This window comes from Dermacentor albipictus, chromosome 6 (assembly GCF_038994185.2).
Source record: "Dermacentor albipictus isolate Rhodes 1998 colony chromosome 6, USDA_Dalb.pri_finalv2, whole genome shotgun sequence".
Classification (NCBI taxonomy): Eukaryota; Metazoa; Arthropoda; class Arachnida; order Ixodida; family Ixodidae; genus Dermacentor; species Dermacentor albipictus.
The window spans coordinates 80,854,607-80,881,741 of NC_091826.1; the positions used below are offsets into that span (position 1 = coordinate 80,854,607).

The 27,135-nt window shown below is 50.7% G+C and overlaps 1 protein-coding gene across 2 annotated transcripts in view; it reads left to right on the top strand.

The window, feature by feature from the left end:
* The window catches only part of Pka-R2 (cAMP-dependent protein kinase type II regulatory subunit), a 148,466-nt gene that overhangs the window by 48,204 nt on the left and 73,127 nt on the right, over positions 1 to 27,135 (top strand). The window contains exon 1 of one of the 2 annotated variants that reach the window (XM_070540939.1): positions 12,853 to 13,227. The exons of the other annotated variant lie outside the window; for it this stretch is intronic. Within the exon in view, the coding sequence (XP_070397040.1) occupies positions 12,939 to 13,227 (289 nt within the window). The 5' untranslated portion in view covers positions 12,853 to 12,938. Of the gene's footprint in view, positions 1 to 12,852; positions 13,228 to 27,135 lie in introns of those variants that run through there. 2 annotated transcript variants of the gene reach the window in all.

Genomic DNA, 27,135 nt, shown 5'->3' on the forward strand with positions numbered 1-27,135 from the left:
CAAGTTGTTTTTTATTCATGAAGTGCCTGCTGGGATTTATCGCTCACGACCAACGCCGCCGACGCCGACGACACCGGCTTTTCTGCGACACGAGGTCCTTAACGCTGTCGCGTTAAAAAAGCATATTGCTACACACGCAGAGAAGAGGCGCCGCGAACATGCGCAGCGAGCACGACGGCGTCGAAGCACAAACCGAAAGGACACGAACGCGGCGATTCTCTTCTCCAGCTCCAGGCGCCTTCCTCCTCCGGCGGTCGCTTCCCTCGCGGCGACAGACAATTACGCTGATTTTGCAGACGAGGCATCTACGCTTGCGCGTAGAAAGAAAATGGCAGCACCTAATATCGAATGTCTGTCTGATAAAAACGTAGCTATGCATATTTTGTCCCCAGAGCTTCGTCTGACTCCTTTTATTCCTTTAAACATTCACAATTTTTGGAAGCTTCTTAAGTAAGCGGTTTGACGTCGACGTAGCTATACGTTAGGCCATCCTATATACACGTCTTGGATGTACGCTAGGCCGCAAAATCTGAGAAAAAGCTGAATGTCTGCGCCGCTTCACAACGCAGCCTAGTATTCGCATTTAGGGCATCTACTAGTGTATGTCAACGACATTGTGATGTTAGGTTTTATTGACTACTCTTACAAGCTGCTTGGAAAATGAACGTTTTCTGAGATCCCGTGGTTCGTTAACTTCTGTGGCTGAGTGTACGTTGTAGCGTTCTGTTTTGTGGAGTCGCGATCAAGTATAATTACGCCAGTTGTCACTTGCGTGCTCGGTTTATGTGATGTTGAATGTTTCCTGACAGATCTTAAGCTAACATTCAACGTATTCTTGCGCGCTTAGAATGGTACGTTAGTAGTGTCATTGCTAGAGAAAAGAATAATAATAATAAAAAGAACTGGGAACGCGTTTGTTGGTAGGATGCCACGGCTGCTCAGAGCGTCGTGGAAGCCTACTTCTCCTTAAACACGGGAGCGTGCAGCAAAGACGACTTCTTGTACCACTCGTGCCTGCTTGCTCTCATACACCCACAGCAATCAGGAGCTACTGAATTTTACTGCGATATCCGTGTGAGGAGTTTCCGGTGGTACGAGTTGCCTGGTGGTTCTTCGCGCTTTTTTATATTTAAATATATTTTTAAAAAGATGTCACGGTATCGCCCGAGAGACGAAGCATCGATTGCGATAGCAAAATACTGGGCAATTACACAAAGTACGGCTCGCAGTTGTTTACACCGTATATATTGCAGAAAACGTTCCTTGACTTAACTAAACTGGCATGGTGTCACGGGCGAATGGACATCCTTATTAATCTACTTTCGGGTAAGAATACGTGATTGTCATGTACTACGTTGCTTGGGGCAAAAGGTTGACATTAGATAGTCACCTGGTTTGGCTTTCAGCACTATATTAGCATTAATTGCAGAAGGTATTGACATAAAAGACTGAAGTTAACGTGCAAGACGCACATGCCCAATTGCAAGAATAAGCGGATTTTGCCCACTACACTGGGCACTGACATGTAACAGTAACAGAACATACAACCAGTAATCTAACAATATACAACCAGTATACAACTACAATAAACAATTAGTGATCCTACTGCAAAAATTCATACACAATGTCAGAGTCAAGCTAACATACATTCGATTACTTGCTAAATGGTGCTGATGAAGAAGTGTAATTAAAGACAGCAATTGTGTGTTGGTATTTAAGAGATTCGGAACTTGCCAATTCACTAACTACAGTCCATAATTAGCTCTTGCTTTCTTTAACGGATGCCAGTCGATGACCGCGCACACTGGCTGTTTCAAGGCTGGCGTCATAAGGTGCGCCGGTATAGAGGGAAGTTCGCGGGTTTGTCCCAAAGCGAACCTTTCGTGCTACTTTTTGCTTCACCATTCCAACTCCGAAACTTAGCTTGCGCCACCCTCAACGCTGCGCGCGGGAAGAGTGCGCGCACGAATCCACCAGCCAGCCATCCGAGCTCGCCCCGAACCATAGCACCCGCCGCCGGCGCGGGGGCCGCGTAGGCGCTCGGCCGCGCTGGCAGCCACGGCTGTTTTATTAGGCTTGTAGCACAGCTCAGAAAGAGCAAAAATGGAAGGTGGAAGGGGTAATGAAAAGGAACGGAGAACAGAGTGAGCGCTAACTTCTCCGTTCCCTTTTCATTACCCCTTCCACCTTCCTTTTTGCTCATTCTGAGCTGCGCTACGAGCCTAATAAACGTAATGACATACCAACTCGCCTAAACTGCCACGCTTTGAGCCGCGGCTGCGTTACAGAAGACGCTCTCATTCCATATAGCCAGGCCGTGGGACCGCGCGGGTTCCGTCTTTCGAATAACAAGTTTGACGACTCGTATAGTCAACGCGGCCATTACGCAGGGCTCGTTCGCGCTGATTTTCCACGGGACCACAAGATTGCGGAGCAGGAAGTGCGTGTTGCCTGTTTACGACGACATCTGGATATCGCGATGAGCTGGCCTATGGGAGAAACTACGTCTCAGAGACCATGGCACGCCTTAATCTATACAACTAATCCGCGTACCTTCCCTTTTCCCGGCTTTAGTCATTGTGTCGGTTGGACGTCTTCAAGCGGGCTATGAGATTATCTTTACTGTTCTGCGTCGGTGCCGCCCTGCAGCTGCACGAGTTGTGCGAGCGCATAATAAATGCCGATGGCCACGAAATTTAGTTCGGCGTTAAAATACCAGTTTCGGTTACCTCCGGCATTGAGCAGCCGCCGTGAAAAATTTTACGTTTGAAATACACGTGGATGTGTCACGAAAAGCTCGCAAAAATAGACGTTCTTACTACCGAAGGCGCAAAAAAAAAGTGTCATTACCGTTGGAGGGAAGTGACGCATGACTCGGAACGTTGATAACTCGTGCGGGTCCTCGGCATGACCCTGTACGAGATTAGACGGAGCATGCGCGGCTGCCCGCCGCGGCACGATGAAAAATATATGGGAGGTGACGTGCTGGTTTATATCTCCTAACCCCCTCCTGCACGCTTCGTCTACTTAGGTGCTGATTAAATGGCACTAATAAGAAAATGGTGGAATTACCAGGCCTGCAGTTTTGCCAACATTTTGTTCAGTAGTGTATAAGTACAACCGATCCATAAGCAGTTGAGCAAAAGTGAAATTTCGTCGCATGTAGTCGGCCTTCAAGCAGCAGTGCGTATTGGCCCGTGCCTATAGTTATTTCGACAAGTCCAATCAATCAATCAATCAATCAATCAATCAATCAATCAATCAATCAATCAATCAATCAATCAATCAATCAATCAATCGCGCAATACGTTCACGTGTGTACAACTTCCACGTACGCGTAAGTATAGAAGTGTCCTCGCCATTTCGCGTGATGCGTAAGTAGCGTTCTCCACGTCCCCTAATCGCCTGCATGCGTCAAAGCACGTGCAATAAACGCAAATTCTGGCGTTCGGCTTTTGCGGTCTTCACGTAGGCACCAAGTTTTTCGCTCTGGCGCACCCTGTCCCAAGGAAGACATCGCGCGCGGTTTGTCCGGCGATTCTCGCTTTTTCGCGCCAACTGTTGCCCCCTGGCAACAAGCACCGGACGGTCGGAGGAATGCACGCCTTGAGCAGAACGTCCTTCCGAAGCGCTTGCGGAGAGACACGCCATCGAACTCGATATTCAGACCCACTCTCATTACTGAACTAACGATGCAGCGCGCTGAAATCGACGTCTGCAGCGCGATCAAGTATACGTGTTCGCAGCGGATTACGCGTTCATACTCTGCGATCGCCAACAGTGTGACTTCAGTAAGGTGTGTTGGGGCAATCTAGCGAAAAGTGTGCGCACGTTTTACGCCAGATATATAGTACGTGTAGCTCTATATCGTGTGATGTTACACAGCCGAGCTCTGTTATAACGAAATATACGTGCTTGGGGCCTCCTAAATAATTCGTTATAGGCGTCACTTCGTTGTGGAGGGGCTCAAGTGTAGCGTAGCGTATACGAAAGTATGTTGAGCTTTCGCCTTGGAACACGCACAGACTATCTATATACTTTAAGTTAACGTATACGGAGGTGTGCATAAATGGCGCCATATTCTGTTCTTCACCGCCTGCTCCCGCCGCGCGCGTCGGCCTTCTGACTTTGTAAAAGCCGACGCGGGAAAAATAATTTTTCGCTATAGAAACCCGAGGCGCGCGCGTGTAAGCTCTTAAATAATGAATGGATTAAGTGCGTGGTAATTTGTTATCGTAGACCGGCGTGACGCAATGGCTTGAGTTTGCGGCTGGCCAGGCGCGGGGGGGGGGGGGTGGGGGGGTGGAACGCCGTGCATGGTGATACGTATAACTCTGTGCGATCACGTAATTAATTTGCCACGAGGAAGGCTGAAACCGGATAAGCGCGCGTGTGCTAGCAGAGGTGTCTTAAGTATGAATCGCCTTAGGAGCCGAGAGCCTTATCGGCCGTTCTATAAGATGCTGAGCATTCGTTACACTGAAAGTTTACTCGCTGCATATTTCTAACTCATTTGGCTAATGACCGCGACGTTCCAGAAAGAGCGCGCGGGTAAAAGTGATAATCCCATAATCCCATGGCTCGAGTTTCGACTTGTCACTTTTCATTGGCTGCATCGCGCGTTCCGCTGCCGGGCTAGAGGTCGTGGGATCGACTCCCGACGGCAGCGGCGGCCGCACCTTACTGGCATCGGGAGCGAAGTATGCTCATGTAAAGTAATTAGGGGTACAGTTAGGTTATAAAGAAACCGATCGAGGTGATAAAAGTTAATCTGGAGCCCTTCGGCGTCGCTCGTAGCCCCACTGTTGCCTTCACAATTCAATCAATCAATCAATCAATCAATCAATCAATCAATCAATCAATCAATCAATCAATCAATCAATCAATTGTGCAGTCTTCCAACAATGTGACAGAGTGTATATACGGTAATGATTCAATTGTGGCTTAAAGTGCGATAATTTATCTGCGATGGTCCACAGTGAACTTACCAAAAAAAAACGAAGAAGCACGGGACGAATTCACAAAGCTTTTCGCTCGCAAGTCATCTTTGCCACTGGCCGGTCACTTTCGCTAATATTACATTCGGCATCACCATTGGCTGGCACCCCATCTTAACGAAGTTTGGATGGGGTCTTACATGCCAAAAACCACGATTTGATTATGAGGCGCACGCCATAGTAGGGGCTCCTGATTAATTTTGACCACCAGGAGATCTTTAACGAACAGTTTTGATGTAAAGTCTTTATTTGTGGATAGGGGCCCCTATTCTCAGCCGGGTGCTTTGTTTTCGAGACTGAAACCAACGCTCGCCTTCCGGGGGTCGACACCAGCGTAAAGAAATACTTCCTGTTGTTTCTTTGTGTTAAGCTGTAGCTGCATTACAATCGCGAAACGTCACGTATCGACAGAATCAAGGTAATAAATAAAGAAGTCGCAGTTTCGCCCGAAAGGCGAAACATCGATAGCAAATTAGCGCACAGCTATATGAAGTAAGGATCGTAGTTTTGTATAAACTTGCAAACGTTCGCTTACTAACTAAATTAACAAGCACGGTGTCACGCGCGCACAGGTAAGCATGAATTTATCTCACTCGATGACCGCGGAAACTCGCTGTCAAAACGCTGGCGGGAGGAAGCGCGGCAGCAGCGGCGAGCGAATTGACCTTCGTGCTGCCACTCGCATCGACGCGCAGTAAGCATCGAAAGCACAGAGCGTACGAAGCTGCCAGTACTGCAGTTCACTTCATACACGTCGCAGATCGCTTTCAAGATAAGACGCGCTCACGTCCACGCCGTACGCAGCAGCCGCCGGAGTAGAATGCCCCCTCCCCCCATTCCCTCCCCTACCGCGGTCTTCCGCCGCGCGCTCGACGGAAGACGGTGTGCTTTTCCTCCCCGCATTCCTCTCTCCCGCGCGCTCGTGGTTGAGCCGCGATCGTCGGGTGACCCTCGCAAGTTTCACTCGCACATGCAGCGTGCGGCGACGATGTTATCGTGCTTGGGCTTTATACGGGACATCACGGCGACGGCGACGACAGAAATGCGCCTGGAGTCTTCTTATCATTTCTATCGCAATGAAATAGTAAAATAAGCGCCAACATATGTGACGAGCACGCTCACGAAACCTGTTTTGCTGCTGCTTGTGCGCGGGGCTAGCGGTACTTGGCGGAGAAAGCAGCCATCTTGCTGACGAAGGCTCACGGACTTTTGCACCGGTTACCCAGAGCAACCCAGCGGTTGCACTCCCGTCTTTCTTGGCGGTCAGTGTGGGCCGCGAACAGGGGCAGTAGTTGTAACGAAGTGCGGCTCCACCTTCAACATCGTTATAGCGAGGTTTTACCTTGGCACTGCGTTGCAGGCCGCGAGCATTCCTTTATTTTATTATTTTATAAGCCAACTGCCATAAGTTTTTCACTCTTACTGCATGCGCAAGCATTATATGTGTGCGCCGGATGGAAACTCCTGCAAACGAGCCTGTATTAGTCCTGTATGTAACGACTTTCTTTGAGGTATGCTGTATTTTATTTAATTTTATTTTGTTTGGTAATTGGGTACACGTGTCAGTTGGGTAACGCGCCCGTTTTAGCCAATGCACCTGAATGTGGGGGTGTGTCACCTTGACACGAGGTGTATGGAATGTTTAAATGTTGCTTGATATACGTGCACATGTAATATATGCTGTCCGCACAACTGTCATCATCATTCTTCCCTAGACTATAGGTGGCATCTTGCATTGCCTTCTTTCTCCTGGCACATATCGCTGCGTAGACGTCCGTAGCACTGTGCGTTCGCGTGATTTGATGTTTGCACCTTAGGGTAGATTATGGGTGCGGTGTAGCGCATAAATATGAGAAATAGCGCGAGATAAAAGTTAATTGTGTCCTTTCTGGTGCAAAACAAACATTACTCGAGGCGATGCACGCTCCGTGTAATTTGAAAATATAAACACATTTCTACGCGTCGCGGTTAGATGCATAGGATCATTGAATTTCTTAATCGCTTCTCAAGGACTCCACCAACATGTGCGCTGGATCCGCTCATATTACCTTTCTTCGTGCTTTCTTTTTTTGTGCGATGTCATTACCATTTTCTTCTGGGGCGAATATGTGTCTCGGACTTTTGGTTTCTTGTCTTCGTCCCCTATAGTAAACAACGTCGAATCAAGCGCCGAGTTGTTCGGTCGATTACGGAATGGGCGGAGGCAGGAGGGCCTAAGTTTCCTCGTTTTCAGCGCCGCAAAAGACAAGGTGAATGGACGAGTTACACAAACAGTCGTTACACAGTGCCGCAAAAGCGAGGAGCAGTTAAAAAAAAACACGTTAGTGGTTTAAACTGTACAGTGTACTGCTGTTAGAGACTTCTTTTGGATCGTTCGCTTAACGAGACTCATGCAGCCAGTCTTATCATTGCTATTTTTTTGCTGTTTCTTTCAGTTAAACACGAAACCAGCGTCGCGGCTTTGTTTAATGGAGACGACAGCCACATCGCGCATGGCTTTCTGACAACTTGAACCGTAAACTAGCGGTGCTCATTCTGGTTTAATACGAATGGATGTTTCATTAGCTGTTGAGGGCTGTTTCGGCGAGCGCCGCTTCTTAAGTTTAATCTGCCCTGCCTGGTACCGCCCAACGGCGTCGTCTTAAAAGAGCGGTGCTTCACGTAGCATAATATTTTCGCGTGTACTTTTTTTCCTGTGAAGTTTGCCTTGTGACATAAACGTTCTGTTAAATAAAAGCGTCGATGTCATTCTCGTGCAATCGCAGTGGCGGCTTAGCGGACTTATCGTCCGTGAGTCAACTTCTGTAACAGTCAGTCTCTATCTCCGTTCGCGTATCTTGGTAGCATGTTGGTATATCTTTTCTCGAGTAGAGGCCTCGTTCTTGGGCGTAGCTACAGCAGGCGGTGAATGTCCGCTGTAGAAGTTATAGAGCAGCACGCTTTGGACATGCTCATTGGGTACTCGGTATCTCTCGTTTAAATAAAGGTGTAAGGGGCCGCGCTAGCCGGTAGTCTCTGAAGAGTGGTTTCCTTCACTCTAGAGACTGCGGAAGAGGCAGCATACGGAAAATGGATTTTTTTTTGGCTACCTGCTGCGTTTGCCCATTAGATGTGGTGTTGCGATGCTGAGTTCGAGATCACGTGTTCGATCCCCACCGCGCTGGCTGCATTTCGATGGGGGAGAGAGAGAGAGAGAGAGAGAGAGAGAGAGAGAGAGAGAGAGAGAGAGAGAGAACTCACGCTTACATATATTTCGGTGCACGTTAAAGAGCCCCAAGCAAGTCAGCAATAATCCGACCTACGACAGCGTTATCTTACGCATCGACTCCCCCCCCCCCCTTCACTTTTGGTGAGTTGATAGCTAGATAGACGAATAGGAAACTCCATGGTCTGACAATGCCGGGACCGCTATTTGCATTAACACACCTTTTGGGGCATATCTTCTCTCTAACCGATGATACTCTTGCTTGTATTTGCTTTCTTTGACAGCCAGCGCTCGCTACTTTCGTTTGAATGTCCAGCCAATATACGCTTGTTTATTCGTAACCTGAAAGTGCCGGGCGCGCAGCGTTGAAGATGGGGAAGGCACGCAAGATAGACTGCGGGTATTGTTTGGTGACGACGTAAGCTCCAGAGCGCGCTAATTTCTGGATTTCAATGTTTCAGTTATTTCAGTGTAAAGTTAACCATCGCTATAAGGTGCTCATCCGACTAAAGCCAGGTGATGTTCGTAACTAATATCTGAGCTTGTCGATTCATCACTGTCGTCGGGCTAAATTTGTGGCTCCGCAATTGGCTTTCCCGCGGTCGAAAAGCCAGCCACCCGTTGAGAGTTGAGGAACCGCTGAAGACGACGCGGTGCCCAAGGCAGCAGCATCGAATGGGCAGCTAACTTCCCATTAATTATGCACTGCCTCTGCGTACATGCCGTGAAACCAAGCAGTTCGTAATGACATGCCGTCGGGCCCTCTGGAAGGCGGTTTTGTATGACCGTGTATTCTTGGAAAGCGCAGTATCGATGGCATTTCCGGTACCCGACCTTCTGGGCAGTGTTCCTTGGAGCCCTACGTCCCCGAGCGAAGGAACTTCCTCGATTACCCGCGCGCCGCCCGGCTCCTGTACTCCGTCCTTCTCGCTTTCAGTCGGAACTGGTCCCCCCAAAATATTGCTCCTCTCCAATTGTTCGAACGTGGCCGCCGCTACAACGCACAAGTACTCGCTGTTGATTACAAAGGCAAGAAATCTACGTAATGTTAGATGTCAACGCATGCGGTGACATCTATAGATGATATCTAGATGTCACTACGTTGACATCTACTTTGTCATCTACGTAAATTCCCATTACGCAGATGTCACTACGTTCTTGTTTGTTGTTATTGGGATATCTAGTGACCAAAGCTGTCTTATAGAAGAGGTTCATTGGGGAGCAGCACTTACCCAGTGGTACTCACTCAGTGGAACGTGCCCAAGTACACGTACACCCATGGGGACACATTCCCAGGGACACGTACCAAGTGACCTCAGTGCACATCGGCCGGCGTTTCTTAGGCTGCGCTTACTTCGGTATCGGCCCATGAAAGCGGCCAGATACCGGCCGTGTACCCGTTATAGAAGAGTGGGTTGAACTCGTCAATAATAGTTCGTGTCAAAAATAATTTACGGAAAAGTCGACATGTGACACCTGCAAAGGCGCTTCACCCTGCCACTGCTGCTGTCCGTTGGCGGCCGCCTTGGTTGGTGCAAGTTAGATGTGTGCTATCAGCTGCTTAGTGTGTCCATTGTGTCGTTATTGGAGATTTCCGTGTGCTCGGAAGTTGCACTGTAGAGTAATCGGCAGTTGTTTAAGATGGTAATGTGAGAGAGAAAGAAAGAAAGAAAGAGAGAGAGAGAGAGAGAAACAGAAAGAAAGGAGCAAGGTAGGAAGGCTAATTAGAAACCAGAACAGGAAATTCTGTATGAATTTCAGACCGGCGTGGCAGTCGCGACAGCCGCCGGGGAAGTCCGCGGCAACCACCCGATGTGATTATGCGTTTTCTGGTTCGCTCGTGTAAATACCACGCGCGAGTCGTGGAGCGCCCATAACTAAGCGCCCTTCGCCGTCTCACCCCTGAAGCTGCAGGATCGGCCCCGGAACGTCCGGTTTCAAGAAATGTTCGGTCGGAGTTCTCTCCGGCTTTGAATGCGGATTTCTACCCGCCGCGCCGCAGGCGCAGTGGCCGTGGCACTCTGGCGCGGGTTCGATTCCATGCCACGGATGTGCCGCGTTCCCGATGGGGACGGAGTCCAAAACGCTCGCGTACCGCGTGCTCCGCAGATTTCACGGTGAAGGAGACCCGAGGTTGGGGTCAGAATTACCCTCGTATTCACAAACGGTCCTCTACTCGAAGCTGTTCCTCCCTCCTCTCCACCCAGCTGACCACAGCGCCGCCCCTCGACTGAATAAGAAACTACACTTCTTCGTAATTGCCATGAGCTGTCAATGAAGAGTAGTGACCACTTCTGTCGAGGGAATGCTCTGCCATCCACTTTCTCGAGTCGAGGTATATGTAGTGTAGAGCCCCACTGCGAAGTTTCGGAAATCTTTCCCTCTCTCTCTCTCTCTCTCTCTCTCTTGTTGCTCGCGAGTGCCAACTGTCCGCCCGCTGCGGACAAGTCCCCCGTCAGTTGGGAGTACACGCATGCCGTGGTCTCGGCGCCGTCTCGCTTCGCCCGGCTTCGCGTCCATCCGAGCGAGACGTACCGCGCTGCCGTCGCCGCCGCCGAAACGGCAAACACGCCCTTTCGTGGCATCGGGGCGACGGGTATCCCGTGGTGAGCAGCGGCATAATGCGGCCGTCATCCGGAAGGAAGCACGACCGCATCACGGAGCGAGCACGTCGGCGCGTGTGTGAGCGGCGCAGAGCGTACGGGGGGCACTGCGGCGCATTCATACCTTTCAGGCGGTTTCGCCGCTATATGTTTACACCCCCGTCGCCAGTTCCGTGCAGTGAAGCGAATGATACGGGGCTCGTGTCAGCCGATCGGTAACGAGAACCGGCTGCGTGTCCCATTCCGCGAAGCATCTATTCAGCCTGTGTCGCCCGGGTGGCGAAGAGAGGCGGATAGCGAACGGAGCTATATTCTACTGCACGGTTCTTGGTCCTGTTGCTTGACGCGACTCGCAGGCGCTGCTTCGCAGCACGCATGTTGGTGAGCTGGAGCACGGGCGCCAATTCGCGCCCAGCGTTGCGGAAACGGCATTGGGCGCGTTTTCTGTGTAACGTTCATTCTGTGGAAAACGTCTCAATTGAATGTTTAACTGTGGCCGGGAGGCAAAGCCCCCCTCGTTCTCGGCATGAATATGACCGGGGTATAGCTTCGTTCTGGAACATAGTATGCCTTGTACATATATTTATTGTTCCTGCTTCCTTTTCTACGCTGTTTATGTCAACGCATAAGTGTATGCGCACTTCAGAACTGTACCCGCCAATCTCGGATAGTCCTTCCGAATCATCTCTCGCTAAGCAAAAGAGGGGCCCGGATTTGCAACGCCTTTCGTCCGCGAGAACGCTTCGTTTTGTAATGACTGAGTGCTAAGTGCTCAAAATTGGGAAGCAGGACGGCACGACCCAGGAAGAGACGCACGGAAATATCGAGCGCAGACTACCAACTGGTTAATTGTAACGTGTGGGCGTTACAAAAGACAGCATTACAAGACAGCCCAAATGCGCAGGCGCTTACAAACCCGCAAGTTCACAGAACTTTCTAATGCATCCGATTAATACGAAGAAGACAAAATAATTTTAAAAAATGCATTTCATTAATCGATGATACTTGTCCCAGTGCTTCCTATTCTCATGAGGGGGCGAGAAAAACAAACTGATTTATCATATAGTAAGAAGCCAACAAACACTGACACCGATGACAACACAGGGAAATTACTTCTGCTTAATAAATGAAATAAAGAAACGATAAATAATGGAAATTAAAGTGGATGACGAAACAACTTGCCGTAGGTGGGGAACCATCCCACAACTTTCGAAGTTTGTGGGATCGTTCCCCCCCACCTGCGCCAAGTTGTTATTTCATCCACTTTCATTTCCATTAATTTATCGTTTCTTTATTTCACTTTTAAGCAGAATTAGTTTCCCCCGTGTTGTCCTTGGTGTCAGTGTTTGTTGGCTTCTTATTATGTGGCTAATAAAAATCGGGCCCCTCGGTTAACCCCCTTTCTTCTCGTTCAAACTGGTTTATGTGGCATTTGATTTACTCTATCCAACACGCTGACACTTTCGTGGCGACGAAAGCTACCTTATTATCCGCAAGAAACTATTAGAACGAACGCCTTGCACGCAGCCGATCATCTGCAAATCTGTTGCAGAAATCCGTGGACGAATTTCTTTCTTTTAACACAGAACTGAAGAGTGAGAGACATTGCTGAACTGCCACACATTTTCCTAAATGAAGCTCATGATTCATTCTGTTCATCCTACAAGCGTCGGCGGTGTGAGTTCAGTGGCGTGCTCGTTTTTTCAATTTTGTATTGTCAAAAATAAGTTCACGTCGGCGGAATTCCGGGAGAGTATGAAGTAACGGTAACTTTAGCTGGGAGCCGCCGTACGCCTTATTACACTGGCAGCTTTACCCCAGAGTCCATTTGTTTGTGTGTGCGTTTCCATTTCCTTGGTGTCCACAACGGCGCAGACAAGTCGCCCGGTATCGCGCCTCGAAAAAAGCGCGCCTCCTGCGTTGCGACGCGAGCGCTGACGGCGCGCGCCACCAGGTGGCGCATCGCTGACGTCGCCGCTGACGTCGTCGGCGCAGCCTCTCCGTCCAGCGCGGCCGCGTGTCCGCGTGCGTCGGCTCCAGACTCCCGTAGGAAGGAGTTGCGATCGCTCGTGCGTGCGTGTGTGTGCGCGTGTGTGTGTGTGCGCGCGCGCTCCGCTCTCTGTCGGCGATAGCATGCGCCTGTTCGGCCGCAAGAGCCGCTCGTTCACGCTGCGCCCGGAGCCCGTCGGGCGCGGCCCGGAGCTCGGCACGGTGCCGGAGATACGCGTCGAAGCACCGCCCGCCGATGACGACGATGACCACCACCACCACCACCACTACAACCAGCAGCAACAGCAACAACAACAGCGGCGGCAGCAGCAGCAGCCGGAATCTCAGCACCGCGCGTGCAACAGCAACGGCGACCAGCGCATCGTCGAGGACGAGCGGTCGGCCCAGTACGACGACGACGACGACGGCGAAGGTATGGGAAGGAAGAGAAAGCGGAACGCCACGCGTGTGACCCCGTCTCTCTTCGGCGAGGCCGGCAAACCGGCTCTGTCCGAGGAGAGCTGTGCGCCGGGCGCTCGCTGGCGCGTACCGTTTTGTGCTGGTTTGAAGCCTCCCCTCCCCCCACCTCTCTCCCTTCCCCTCAAACCAGGGAACACTTTGCGTCGCTGTCTGGGGCCACCCTTTGACGCGTCACATTTCTGTGTCGTTTCGGTGCGATCGTGGTGGTATAGCGTGGTGGTGACGTGCTCGGTTTTCTCGATGGTGAACTCGATGGAGGAGCAGGCGTGCAGCTTTCTTGGGCAGCGGTGTGACGTGACGATTCCTTTCGTCCGATTCCGTGCCTTTCTTATCGTCCACCGCTCGCGATACGCCGAGCATGGCGATAAGGTGGGCGGGGCGCTGTCCGGGTCCAGTGACGAAGCGCAGGAAGGAAGAAAGAGAATTGGGACACAATCGCTACGTTATATCCCGGCCCGGATGGCACGTACGCTACTCCAGCTGTTTGACGTTGGTCCGCGTAGTCGCCTCCTGCGCTTAATGCGAGAATCGCCAGTTTGCTGCGGAGAACCGCAGGTGGACCAACCAACTAATACGTAGGGAGACATCTCCGGGGGAGGGTCCCTTTGGCACGTCTTCGGCCAATGTGCGTCCTTGGGTCCCAGGACACGAACCGTCAATCGAGGGGAACGGTTCCTCGGTTATAACCACATAACTTGGGTGATCGGAAAGTGGTTTGAGTTTGTCGCGACTCATCAGATTTGGTTGTCCCGGGTTTTAGCCCTCTGAAGTATTTCCCAAGTTTTCTTTCCTGCTGTTGTGATTGCGCCGCCCGTTTTATAGTTTTACGACCCGAGACGCAGAGGGAAAACGTTCGCTCCACGTGCGGTGAATCATTTCGTTGCGCAATAAGGCATGCACGACCCGACGACTTCGAAAAGAAAGAAAAATGATAAAGAGACGTCGCGGTTGCGGCCCCCCCCCCCTCCTCACATTGACGTTCGTGATAAACCAAGCCGCGACCGGCTAGTTAGCGTGCAGCCGTCGGCGAGATCGACATTTCGAGAAAGACGTTCGCATACAGCTCTCATGTGTGCTGGTTGCGGTACTTTACGGTTCGCCTGCTTTGCCTGCTTGATAACCCGCCGTGGTTGCTCAGTGGCTATGGTGTTGGGCTGCTGAGCACGAGGTCGCGGGATCGAATCCCGGCCACGGCGGCCGCATTTCGATGGGGGCGAAATGCGAAAACACCCGTGTGCTTAGATTTAGGTGCACGTTAAAGAACCCCAGGTGGTCAAAATTTCCGGAGTCCTCCACTACGGCGTGCCTCATAATCAGAAAGTGGTTTTGGCACGTAAAACCCCAAATATTATTATTATTATTGCCTGCTTGATAATGCAAGCGAGTGAGAGACGCGGGGAGAAAAAGAAAGAAGTCAACCGCCTGGCTCCTCTGGCGTCAGTCGATCATCTGCATGTATATATCGCGTTTTGAAAACTTCCCAATCGTCAGTCGCATATGGAAACATGTAGCTGCGACAGCTGGTGGGGGGGGGGGGGGGGAGTTATACACGTAAGGTGTAGCGGGGAGGGGGGTCTCTCCTTTCCTGAATCCCGTCTCGCAAGTTTTCTCTTTTTTTTTTGTGTGTTTTCAGACCCAACTAAGTTTCCTTTCACCCGCACCTTTCTCTCGAATTTCGTCGCTGCGTTGAGTCAGTTTTCTTCATCTGAGGTATACGCGAGAGAGAGAGAGAGGGGGGTGAGACATAGCTAAGGGGGCTGCGGGCGTCCCACTTTTTTCTTCCCCGGTGAGCGCGCGCGCTGCGCGTGCGATCGCGCGCGACTAAAGCCGCCCGCTTATCCGGCGTGCGTCGACTTGAATGCCGGAATCCTTCCCTTTTCGCAGCTGGCGCGCAGCGGCGCGCGCGCGACTCCCATGCCATGTGTCGGTCGACGAGTCGCCTTGCCTTCGGCGGGCGAGAACGCGCCAGCAGCTCTGCAGATTATTAATCTCCTCTCTCTCTCTCTGTCGCCCCCTGCCATTGTTAAGGCGGCGTAGTTTATCTTACCCCTTCCTTCCTTTTTTGTGTGTTTATTTCAGCTTCGTCTTTGAGGTAAATGCACAGTAGCGGCAGCAGCAGCAAGCTTTGGAATGCGCCTGCCTTTCCCAACTCCGCTCGCGTAGTTCGTGCGCGCGATGTCTATCTGAGCGAGAGATATACACGCTCGTCTCTCGTGTGCCGCAGGCGCCACCGCCCGTGCAGTCCGAAAAAAAAAAAAAAAAGGAGATCCCGCGTTGTGTGTCTCCGAAAGGCATCCCGCGCAACAGGTCCGCGCATTTTTTTTTTTTCTCTGCAAACTCTCGGTTCGTCGCTCCAACGGAAAGCAGCGCGTCTGCGTTCGCGGGGGAATTTAAGTGTCGGATGTAAATGCGGCATATATTATACAGCCTCTATAGCTGTGTGTTGCGGTCTTGCGAAAATATGCTGCGTTTTATTTCGTGCTAGGCACCTGGTTTAGAGAGCCTCTTACGCGCGGCGCGTTTACCTGAACCCGACGAAAGCGGGTCTACGGTCCGCTTGTCGGATCGAGATTTGGCTGTCGCGCTCGTGCAAGCGCTGTATAGCCGGTCGGGCCGAACGAGCGTCGAGTCGGGACGAGCCAACCAGAGGAGACCCATTTGAAACGCATGCGCAGGCGGGTCAGGTCAGTGGTTCGCGGCCAGCTGGGAGCGATTAACCGGACGCATTGTCGCATTGTCTTAGCTCTGGCCTCGGCGCAGGCCCGACGTAACCCGTCAGTAACGAGTTCAGGCAAACGCTGTTGATTGGGGCTGTCTCTGAGCCCGACCTCCTACTCGACCCGCTCTCGTCGGTTTGACGTAAACGTGTATCCATTATCGCTGACAACCTAAAAACACATTGTCAAGTTTTCTTTTTCTTTCATAGGCCCGCCAACCAATTATCTTCTCTCATTTCCGTGACGTCATGGTGGAGGCAAATTTCTTGTTCAACACACGGCGTCCCTCGGGAACGTGTGTTTCGGAGCGCGGAGCCACCGACGAAAGGTGCATTGCGTTTTTGCGGGCGGGGCTCATTCCGAGTTCTCACCCGAACTCGGAATAACATTTTAAGACGCGTCCGTATGGAACGGAGCTTTCGAACTCTCCTAAGTTACGAGTCCACGTCGTCATCTCCCCGCTGTGTACACGCTCTTGGCGCACACGCTCTGATCGCGCGCGCCCCGACGACCGACCACCGCGGTTTCGACCATTCCGACCCCGCCATGCACACGGGGCGCCGCGTACGCGCCAGCTCCGGCCCGCACTCCGTGTGCCGAGGCCCCGCTGCGCGCGTGCGCCCACCCGGTCCCAGCTGTAGGGGGAGGGCGATCGAGGAAGAGAGAGGAGAGAGATCCTTCCCCCAGTGAAGGGTAGCAAACCGGACGTGCGTCTGGTTAACCCTGCTGCCTGTCTTCTATTTCTCTCCCTCTCTGTCTTTTGTAAGGGGTGGCCGTTGGCGAAGCTCTCCGGAAGGAAGAGAGAACATTTATTAAGCTGGGGTTCGGTACGACGTAAGTTTAAACACGACAGAATCTGAACCTAATTGTTACACGACAAGCACGACCAAACGGTCGCCGGTAACGGTGCACCACGGCAGAGGGAACAAGGAACCCCAGTTCTCGGGAAGCCGCGTATCCTTCGGCCAGCGCCTGCCGCCGTGCCCCCCCCCCCCAAACATACACACACAGTGGATTTGTGCCATTGTTAAAGAAATCGTCGTCATAATTTGATTTGAAGCATCTTAGGCAGACGCGTTCAAATTTCTCGGTCACTGCGTGTCACTGGGGACCGGGAAATCTGTCAGCGCCCGGCGAGGGGCTCCATACGAGATGAGAATCGCCGCCTACGGACGGCATTGTTTTTCGCAGAGGAAGGAACACGTTTTGTGCGCACTTCTTTCTTTCTTAAGACAAAAGAAAAGCAGCGTGTACTGAACTCCACGACTTCTCCTTTCAATAACTTAATATTGTGCTATTGTGCTGGCTAACGCTCCCGGGGCTAGGATTCACGCACTAATATCCAATAACCTCTGAAGGGTGTGGGCGTAGCCTCCGCCGTATGTATGATGCGATGATGTTTTCTGACGGCGATCACCTTTGGATCGGGGTGGGGGACGAATAGTGGCCTTCGTAAGCTATTTTCGTTCTACCACCGTGTCGTAATCTAGCGCTCCGCCTATCTGTTTTATCTCTCGTAAGGCTATCTTGTGACCTTCTTTGCCCCATCCCATCCGGCCTTTTCTTTCTTTTTATGCGAAGCATATTACGAGGGCTCAACCCAGCTCCTCAGGCGCGGCGGTGACCATGAAATCACGTGACACCGTGACGTCACGACAGAGGAGAAGTGGCTTTGGCTCAACTCTTGCAAGACGGGCTGGGTGGGAATCGAACCAGGGTCTCCGGAGTGTGGGACGGAGACGCTACCACTGAGCCACGAGTACAACGCTTCAAAGCGGTACAAAAGCGCCTCTAGTGAATGCGGTGTTGCCTTAGAAACGCGCTGTTTCTAAGGCGTGCGTCTCTTGCTCAGGCGCACATTTCGTTGCCGCGCCGAACGCTGCTTTGCTCGACGCTCACCGCGTCCAATGCGGGGCGCGTAGTCGCTGCCCTGTAGCCCATTGTCTTACACCCCTTGGCGGGTCGACGGGAACGCTGTCGCGTTCCACTCTTGAAGGCGAAGAAGTAATGCATGAGTTGTTTCTTCGTCTAGCCGAACCAAATATAGCCAAGCAACAGCAGTTCACCAGGCTAAACAGTGGTTCAACAACTAAAATAAAGGCTAGTATGCTTCGCATCCTGGGCTTAACCTTACCTAAGCCACAGCCATTTTTTTTTTCTTCCACCACTACAACCGTCTCTTGCTTATCTTGACAGCTGTCAAGTTAACCTAACGCTCCCATAAGCTTTGAACGCCAGCGCTTCTGGGTCCTTCACGTTCCGTATGGTCCTGCCTCCATGGGTGCAATATATTCTGTCATCCCATTACGATGTGCCTGATGCGACGTCCATTGCGGATGGAGGCAGCAGGTTCGGTATGTTGTTACTGTTGTTGTTGTTGTCGCTGTTGCCTTTCACATGTGGCTCATTCCACGGGCCACAAGTTGTCTTTTTGTTCACCTTTACTTATCATTTCCGTTTTTTGATGGCACGAGTATAATCACGAATTTAGGGCCCCCTTCACCCCACCCCCCTCCAAACAAAAAATAAACGGAAAGTTTAGCTTATTGACAAACAAAAAGCTTGAGAGTCTTGAGTGGTTGTGGCCATGTACTTCTCTTGTATGTGTCCCTTTTGTGAGTGTGCGCTCTACAGTCTAATAGTTGAATATGTCCGGTCGATTCCACAGAGCCACAGCTGCCGCGACATGGGGGTTCGTGGTTTTATCAAGCCCCGTATGTGAGGCTGCTTGCGTGCGCCACGTTAAGTCGCAGCCCGACAGGTACTTGTCCTTAGCTGTGTAGTGCTTCTTGGCCTCTTATTACACGCGCGGAAAACCTTCTGTGGCGCAGTACCCGCGGCGGTGGCTTATGGTGAAAGGCTATATGGCGTTGCACGAGATCGCGGGTTCGATTCCCGACCGCGGCTGCCGCACTTCGGTCGGGGCGAAATACAAAGAGCGCTCGCAATCGCTTAAATTTTGGTGCACGTTATAGAACCCCAGATGGTACAAAATCAAACTGCAGTCGCCTCCCCCTCCCCACTCCCCCAACTTACGTCCTGCCTCATATAATCGTATTGTGGTTCTTGCACGTAAAACCTCATACTTAAAATTTTTTTTTTCGCCTTTGCTGTCCAGCGCTTTAGGCAGTTGCGAAACCCCGTCTCATGTAGTAAGCTGCGCGTTGACTTCTTCGAGAAACCAAAACGGAGAGAGCTGTTCAACTCTTACACTGAGAAAAGGGAGGGCGGGTAAGGGCGTTTGTTAGTGGTCCCAAATGATCCGGGGACCAGTGTTCCCGACTAGTGTTTGGGCACCTCGCCGGGAAGCGATCCACTATTCTGAGGAGGAGTTAGCGGTTGGTGGGCTTCGGGTGTCTTGTCTGTATATTGACACGCGCACATTGTTTGTATCTTTACAGTTGGCGCTTTCTTTTTATTATTTATTATTAATGTTATCTTTATTTTTCACCGGCTAACCACTGTTACAAAGTTATCGCTATGTACGTACGTACTTTCACGCCCAGTATGAGATATATACCACGCGCGACCGCTTTGTGCTTCATGTCGTGAGAACGGTGGTGGGGAACACTTCACCTGGTTGTGCTCGCAGTTTGTCGAGAAAAGAAAGGCGTCGTCACGCAGTCTGCAAAAAATAATGGTGTTACACACACGCACGCTATCGAGATGTCCGCAGTGTCCCCTGAAGCACCGGCAGTAATGAGGAAAACAGTGCTACGAATGTTGCTTGCTTTTCTTCGAATCACGGAGTTGAGCAGAATCTCCGTGAGATTCCGCTCAACCACCACCGCCACCGACACCGAGTAGATTATACCATTAATTAACTTTTCCGGACTAATTGGCGCGGTAACACACGTGCAGAAGCAAAAGAAAAAGAATGAAACCGCTCATAGGTCACGTGCCGTCAAATCGCGAAACTTCACGTTCTAGCAACGATGTGGATGGACAAGTTACGCTCGTGTCACAGTTCTCGATAAAAAAGAAATATGCTTCAGCGATCTCCCTGGTTCTCGCATTATTACTGTGTTACGTATACAGAACTGTTATCTGCTTTGTCTATCGCCTGATGTCGAACTAGTGCAGCGCCGATACTGATGTTGTTTGCGTCAGTATGCACCTCTGTGTCAACTTCCTCGTCGTAGTGAGCGAGGATGTGCGGGTTCGGGGTTTCTGCGCCCGCTGTCCTAACTCGATGACAGCTGCGTTTTGCTCGTCAGTCCAAACGAACGGTCTGTCACCTCGCGTGAGGCGAATGAGTGGTTCGGTGATGCGAGAGGATACTGTGTATATTCTTCGATTAAACAAGCCTTAGTTAGCTGTAGCGCTCAAGTCTATCTAGGTTTCCTGTGGTAGTGTCTGTTCGCGCTTCATTTGCATGAATCCATAACAACTGTCCGAGCTCTTCACTGCCCCGTACGGGACACGGCTATAGCCTTGTCACATGCCGGTCGGAGAGAAAAGACGTATACGTCGCAGGCGCCGTTTAAGATAACGGTCCGTCCGTTTTCTACCCGAGGGAAGCCTCTTCCCCCTTGCTTCCAAAGTGTCGGCCTCCGTGTGTTTCGTCACGTATAGGTGTTGCCGAATGTTCTCACACGGCGGGCAGGCACGTTGGTGATGACTGACGGACCGTGCGCAACGGGCAGTCCTTTCGCGTTGATGAGATCGTGGTTCGCACTCAGTGTCCTGTCCAGTTTGCGTCTCCTTAATACTTTTTTTTTCTTCCTTTCGATTCGTACCGTTTGTCTTTTTTTTTTTTGCGCGTGATGGCGTTTTACCTGCCGCGTACAGTTGGTGCGGTTGTAATACAAAGAGGGAGTTTGTTCGCATGCCCGGAAATCTTCGGAGAGTACGGATGGCCGTGGCTTAAAAGGAAAATAATGGCACCATGAGCGATGCGTAGCGTGCTTCTTTGTGGATATCATTTTCACGTTCGACAACTATAACTGCACTTCAGCTAACCTTCGTGGTGTTCGCCACAGCTGTCATTATCATAGTAATCATCATCACAAAGATTTCTCGGCAAAAAAGAAACCCATGACCAGAAGACGAAGCTCTGTGTTCTTCATAGATTTGGACCTGCCCCGTCACTTTTATGTCGTTTCTCCAGTGATAGCGAGTCTGGAATATTTTCTTTTAACAAGTCACTGTTTTACTGTTTAGAGAGAGAGAAAGAGGAGATGAGAGAGAGATCACCTTTTGGAATGAACCCTTCCAAAAGTTGGACTTGAACTTGCCTCTCCGGGTACTTCTTTCCTGTTAACCGTCAGGGCTTTACCCTCGGGAACCTCTGTGCTCTCTGCAATTTCCTATACGAGACATGCTAATGCTTTCATGTGCTTGCTCATTTTGAATAAATTCTCATGTTTAATTACTATAATATTTAGGGACTATTAGCTTTATATCTCTACCATTTAAGAGTTAATTTCACAATTCTCAGTTACTATAGTTACGTTTTAATTTATGTCAAAATTTGTATTTTCTCGCACTTTCGTACGGCTGGATTCACGGCCGGTCCCCATTGCAGAGTGGGTTGTCCACTTCACTCAGAAACAACCAACCAATCAACCTCCAGAGCATAATTCACCCAACCCCCCCCCCCCCCCCCAAAAAAAAAACCCTAAATATAATAAGTGAACGCGTGGGTTTCGTCTTGTTTTGGGGTGAAAGAAAGTAAAGGGAGAGGAAAATTTTGAGGAAAACTAGATGTGTTGCCCTGATGTAATTTTAGCCGCCATGTTAGAGGACCACTGTAAGGGAGCTGCGTCAATTGGCATCTCGTATACGTGTTCGTTCAGTCGCGGTTTCCTGCGCACGCCCCAGCGGTGTTCCGACCCCGTCACAATGACAGTGAAGCTGGTTACGCCGCGGCAGTGAATACGATTCACTGACGTCATCATGGCCGCCAAGTTGGAGGACCAGCGCGGTGAGAAGCCGCGTCCGTGACATCACGCGCGGGCTATCTATAACGTCCGCTTTGGAAAAGAGCTTACTACGTACCTTGCTCAGAAGAGTGGGTAGGTGGATACACTGGGAGCTGTTATTTTGGACCGTTTGCTTGCTCGCTTGTCCCTAAAGTTCTGCAGCTTTACTATACTCGCGCACTACTTTCTGTGGCCATGCAGAGCAAAGGGCACGTGCAAGGAAGAGTTTTCCAGAAGAAAAAAAAAATATTTCATTCGTGGTATTTTAAACTGCGCGAAAAGAAAACATAGCAGCTTATTTATGGGAAAGTAAGATAAAATTACGCATCTTGGTGTTAAATCTGACGCATTTTCCCGCTTTTCTCTTCCGCCTTTGGGCAAATACGAAACTTGCGCGTGGGAGCTGCACCGATTGCCCTCAGTGTCTGTCCTAAGCATAGAGTTTCCTACGAAAATTACTAGAGAGAACTCTGGCGCTTGTGTCTACGGGAGCTGCAATGGGAGCGGCATTACCAGCATGGAAATTATGCGTGGTACGTGTTTTTTTCCTAAACTTCGTCCATCTGGCTTCAAACAACTTCGTTACTTTGTAACCTGATGACTTTCAATAAAGTACTGTCTAATAAATAATTTAATAAACATTAAAATTGCCCGACGGCAGGATTCGAACACAGGACTTTTAGCAGAGAAGCTCAACAGTGAAACAATTACGCCACGGACTTGTGCATCGACAAGCGGCATATATATAGAACGCTCTTACAAATTTCTCGTGGGCAAGCCAGCGCTTTTAGACTCTTTGCGCGTTTCGATTCGGCTACCTCTACAGGCTGAAAACCACTGAAATTAGTAACGGTTTTGCGTGTTCGTATAGAGTCTCCTACACTTTAAAAACAAAAGAAAGCATAGATTGTTCTGAAATCTCTATATAGGACGTTGAGGGCAGATGAAGCGTAATAAACAAGGCCACGAGAACGTCTGAATCCACAAGCACGAAGATAAGACAAATACATGTATACTACCTGTCGTTCCCTTGGCGACAAATAATTGCAGCAACAGAGTTCCCCCTTGTAATTATTGTACTAAACGCTGTGGTTGGAAGAAATCAAAAGCGCTGTCAAACGCTGCCGGACTACTTGGCGCATTAACACAGGCGCGGAAACTCATCCTCCCCTGTAGCTTTCTCTTCGTTGCCACATATACCTGTAGGCGAGTATAGCCACTACGGGGTTTTAGCCAGGAACCGAGCTGTCCGAACTGAGCTTAGAAAGCGGGCGGGATATAGATAAAAGCTAGAGAGGAAGTAGAATGAAAAAGGGAAAACGTGAACGTAAGTGCAGTGTTTCGTGTGACCTTGAGCGCCTTGCACTTCTGAATCTGCGGCCTCGCATGGGTGAGCCGGCGGGTGATCTTACACCCTGTGCGCGGTTCCTAATTACCGATTTCGCCTCGCCGTTGGGTCACGTGGGGCTGAAGTGTAATCCGGCTGCCACCCGCGCTGTCAAGAGTCCCTCCGGAAAGATCGGCCTGCAGCTGTCCCGACACTGCCGGGAGTTTATATTCGCTCGTAAAACAGACCGGAACAGAAGTTCCCTTCTGAAAGAGAAAAATGCAGTCCTATTTGCATAACGATATAGCGGTTGCGACTTCGGCATTGAAAAGCTTTAGACTAGCGGAGCCAAGCGGCGCTTCCCCTAGTATAAACCGAAACTCGGGCTGGGTATTAGAGAGCTTTAGAAATTGCTTATGTGTATATCCGAGCAGATTAGCGCACGCAGGGATTATAGTATCGGCGACAGTGCGCAAAAAATCTAACTAGGATTCTTATGCAGGGAGTGAGGTTAGCGTGTGCTAACTTTGGGTTGAAGGAGTGTACTGACATGAATTTCTCGACTTGCCACATTTTTGCGTTATGCAGACAAAGGCTCAAACCGCCCTAAGTCCGAGGAAGAATACTTGTATTAAACCCTGAATAATCTACCACGATACTCGTCTCTACGAACTTGGGACTGTAATGTATTCACAAAGCTTTTAATTCGCAATTGCTCTTTGTCATTGACCGGCCGCCTTCGCTGATGATATGTCGAGCATCAGGATTGGCTGGAGGTTGCTCTTACGAACAATTTTAGCGTAAGAGCTTGGCATCCAGGCGCTTTATGTGCCGTGACGTCATGATACGCTGGCGAGCTTCGTTCCTGCTATCGCTGCGACTATGCACACGCGAGTAAAAACGGCTGTTCACTTTTTTTTTGTGCACAACATCGTCGTTGCTACGCGGCGCCACAAAATTTTGTAATGTGTCATGACGTCGCTATAACGTCGATGACGCCAAGTCCGGCATTAAAAAAAAGCAGCCTTAGTGTCAAAGTAAAGCATTTTGCGCGTGCTTCCTGTATTTAACACTTGCCGAGCGTCATCCTGTTATGCTGGATTCACACGACGGACGTGATCGCGGACGAATCAGTCACCCGACATGTGACGTGCATGCATCGAATCGCTCCGCAGATATAGCGTTCACACGACGGGCTCACAGCGCGGACAAAGCGGATCTCCATTCTCGCTCCGACGGCGCCAACGCGACGGAGCCAAAGAGCGTTCCGCCGTTATCGCGAAGCGCTTCGCGCGGACCCAGTGAGCACCGCGTGAACGGCTGACGTAACGATCACGTGGCGCGCAATCCGCGAGTTCGGACGGCGACTTGCTCCGTCGTGTGCATACAGCGTAACGCGGGAGAAGCGTGTGGCAGACTTCCTGCAACTGCGAACACATATGCGCCAGCACACTCCGTTTAAGTATACGATAGGGTACTTATAGAATGCGATGATTGGGACGACTCGACAGTTGCGCACTCTTGTCGAAGTGACGTTTCTATACCTCGCATCTCTTTTTTTGAGATGACGTGCGCAACCTGACGCTGTCGCGAACGCTCTACGCACCACGAGTTCTGTGTTAGATGCATCTCCAAAGGGGGAGTGAAGTACGCCTATACTGTTATAAAGAAACGCGCTACCGATGGTGGGATCGAGCCGTCTTGTTTTCCAGCGCGGCAGACCAGTGCTCTTATATACCAACGTTCGCACTTAGGCTACAGTGAACTGCATTGTATACACTGTATACGCGATCTTGGCACGAGAGAAGGATCATTATACTGATGCTTCTCTCGTGCCAAGGTCGCGTCTGTCACGTACCACTTTGTCGCATCCTTCCCTCGTGACAGCTATATGTACAGCGCTTTGAGAGGTTGTGTTGAAGCGCGTTGCCTTCGGCATCGGCCCGTATGTTTTTCCCTTAACTACCTTCGAAGTATGTGAAGTTGGCCTAAATTTCTTGCTATTGCATAAAAACGGGCAGGCAGATATAGTCCGAGGCTAAGCACTCGGGGTAGCAGGACCGAATCCCGGCCACGGGGGCCGCATTTCGATGGGGGCGAAATGCGAAAACACCCGTGTATGCACGTTAAAGAACCCCTGGTGGCGCAAATTATTCCGGACTCTCCCTCCCACTACGGCGTGCCTCATAATCAAATCGTGGTATTAGCACGCAAAACCGGATAATTTAGAAAGAAATGATTTAAAAAGGTAGTCGGAGATCAAACAAAACTCCTTTCAAGGACAATGACGAAAGTACGCATTCGTTGTGCCGTCTTTCAATAATAACAATAATACAAAATCGCATCCGCTTTTCGCCGAAACGACTCGCTCGCGTCGTCGGCCATGTCCGACCGCCGAGAAGGCGCCTCGGCTTGGCGCCGCCGCCGCATGTCGTACATCCTTTATATACGGGGAAAAAATAAATAATAAAATGCCCGTGAAAAGAAAGGAGGCGGTGGATCATTGGTCATGCGGACCGCGTCGCGCGATTCGACTGCGCGTGGAGGAGGAGGGAAAAAAGAAAGAAAAAGAAAGCGGACGGGACAGCGTGAAACTCGCCCGAGCGTGTTACGTGTACCTGCCGCTGTGAGCCGCCACCATCGAGGTCTGCCTTCTGCACCGGTCACGCGCGCGCGACGTTGCGCGATGGGCTCGCCGTCTGCCCCCGTCTACACTGCGTGCGACAGACGCGTGATTCCGCAGCTGCAAAGCCTGCGCGAAGGCGAACTCTGGATTCGCGCCTGCAACCGGGGGGGGGCTGCGAATGTGCCTCCCCTGGGCGGGACGTTGTCTGCTTCTAGCGAATCGCAGTTGTGTGTGTACGTGCCGGGCGGCGCGATAACCCGGAGCTGTATTTGGTGCTGTAGCATGCATGCAGCTGCGAAGCCGCGCATGGAGAGCCTGCGTGCGCGCGTAATATAAGGTTTGTTCGATTCACAAAAAGGTGCGCGGCACCACAAACGACAGGGTCCAGGGGGTGCCAGTTGTGGTGTGCCGGGCTGCACCCACTCGTTGCAGGGTTCAAGGGTGCACTGCACCGCGGCGGCACCTTGCCTTGCACCCCCGTTCAATCGAACACTGGAGTGCAGGGTGCACCGCCGAACCTCGGGCAATCGAAGGCCTCGGTGCAGTGCACCGTGAGTAGGCGCAGGAGGTGCAGAGAAACGTGGCTGAATCGAATAGACCTATACTCGCAGAATCGTGATCTCTCTTTTTTTTTTTTTCGTTCCCTGTGCCTTTCTTATATCTGTATGCTGTGCAACTATCGGCAGCTGGGCGTTGAGGCCCTCACGAAGCGCGGCTTCCAGCTTGTCGCTCTGCCTCTTTCATTGATGTTTAGACTTGACAGTGAATATTCGGCGGCTATATTAGACGAGGCCGAATTTGAGAAAGATTGGTCCACCTATCGAAGCCTTAATTGACTGCAGCCTTTCGGAGGCACCTTTTGTGACTGTTTATGTGTGACTTCTGTGCCACTGCGTGCTACTCCGTCTGTCGGTCCAATTCTTTGGATGTGCATGAGAGATATGTATTTAGAGGAATTTTAATGACAGCTGAAGATGTCGGCCCTGCTGCTACAGTTTGCTACTTCAGATGGGGGTGTTGAAGTGAAGGGGATGAGAATTAAGCGCCTCTTTCAGAGAGTGTTACCTACGCAGTGAACTAGTTTGCACCATTAAGGGTGAGGAGGAGTGTAATTATGTCTAACTTACACCCTTACACTCGTACGAGTGTAAGTCCATGTTATACACCCCTACACTCTAAAAAAAGGTTTACACCCTCTGGGTTGTATTTTGTCCCCAATCAGTAATCGTCATCTCTCTTGCCCGCATTTCCTTTATTTAACTCTGCG